This window comes from Trichechus manatus, unplaced genomic scaffold (assembly GCF_000243295.1).
Source record: "Trichechus manatus latirostris isolate Lorelei unplaced genomic scaffold, TriManLat1.0 scaffold00048, whole genome shotgun sequence".
NCBI classification, from domain to species: Eukaryota; Metazoa; Chordata; class Mammalia; order Sirenia; family Trichechidae; genus Trichechus; species Trichechus manatus.
The window spans coordinates 6649899-6650674 of record NW_004443984.1 but is presented as its reverse complement, the minus strand read 5'-3'; the positions used below and the strand labels follow the sequence as shown (position 1 = coordinate 6650674).

At 41.0% G+C, this 776-nt stretch overlaps 1 protein-coding gene across 1 annotated transcript in view; it reads left to right on the top strand.

Moving 5' to 3' along the window:
• KDM1A (lysine demethylase 1A) overlaps positions 1-776 on the top strand; it is a 63319-nt gene that overhangs the window by 51423 nt on the left and 11120 nt on the right. Inside the window, exon 12 of the mRNA XM_023732193.1 lies at positions 137-291. Within this exon, the coding sequence (XP_023587961.1) occupies positions 137-291 (155 nt within the window). The remainder of the gene's footprint in view (positions 1-136; positions 292-776) is intronic.

Sequence of the window (776 nt, the reverse complement as noted above, 5' to 3'; positions counted from 1 at the left end):
TACATTATGGCTCTGGTTTGGCATGTTAGCACTTTTGGGGAGGAGCCAAAACCAAGGGCACACATACTTTGGAGATGAATTACATCACCATCTAGAATGATACATTTGTATTTTTATATATTTATTTTTCTCTTAGATGGTAAATTTGAAAGAGAAAATTAAAGAACTCCATCAGCAGTACAAAGAAGCATCTGAAGTGAAGCCACCGAGAGATATCACTGCCGAGTTCTTAGTGAAAAGCAAGCACAGGGATCTGACTGCGCTCTGCAAGGTGTGGTGTACGTTGTACATGTATGCCTAACTGGTTTTACTGGCAATGCTAAGAAATAGTGCAGATCTGGGAAACTTTGGAAAAGAGAGCGCCACTAGCCAATCACAGGCCCTATAGTAGGAAGGAGAGGGGCCACAAGGAGCCATGGGGACTTCTGGGGTTAGTTTGGTTCAGGATCTGCTTTTCCTGCAGAATTCCTACCCTGTCTTTGCACTCTCTTCCCTTTAGCTTACTTAAATCTCACTTGAGCCTACTGTCACTCAATTTATTCCTGACAGTTTAGAATAATGGTAATAAACGTGGACTTCATGGTTATTTGGAGTCAAGCTGTCTGATTTAAATCCCTCACTTGGTATCTGCTGGTTATGTTACCTTAGACTGCTTAGTTAACCTCTTCTGTAACGTGGTGTTAATAATACCTAACTTGCTGGGTAATAGCAAAGCTTAAATAAAATTATGCATGTGAAGTTCTTATCCCAGTGCTATGGTAAATGCCCAGGAAATG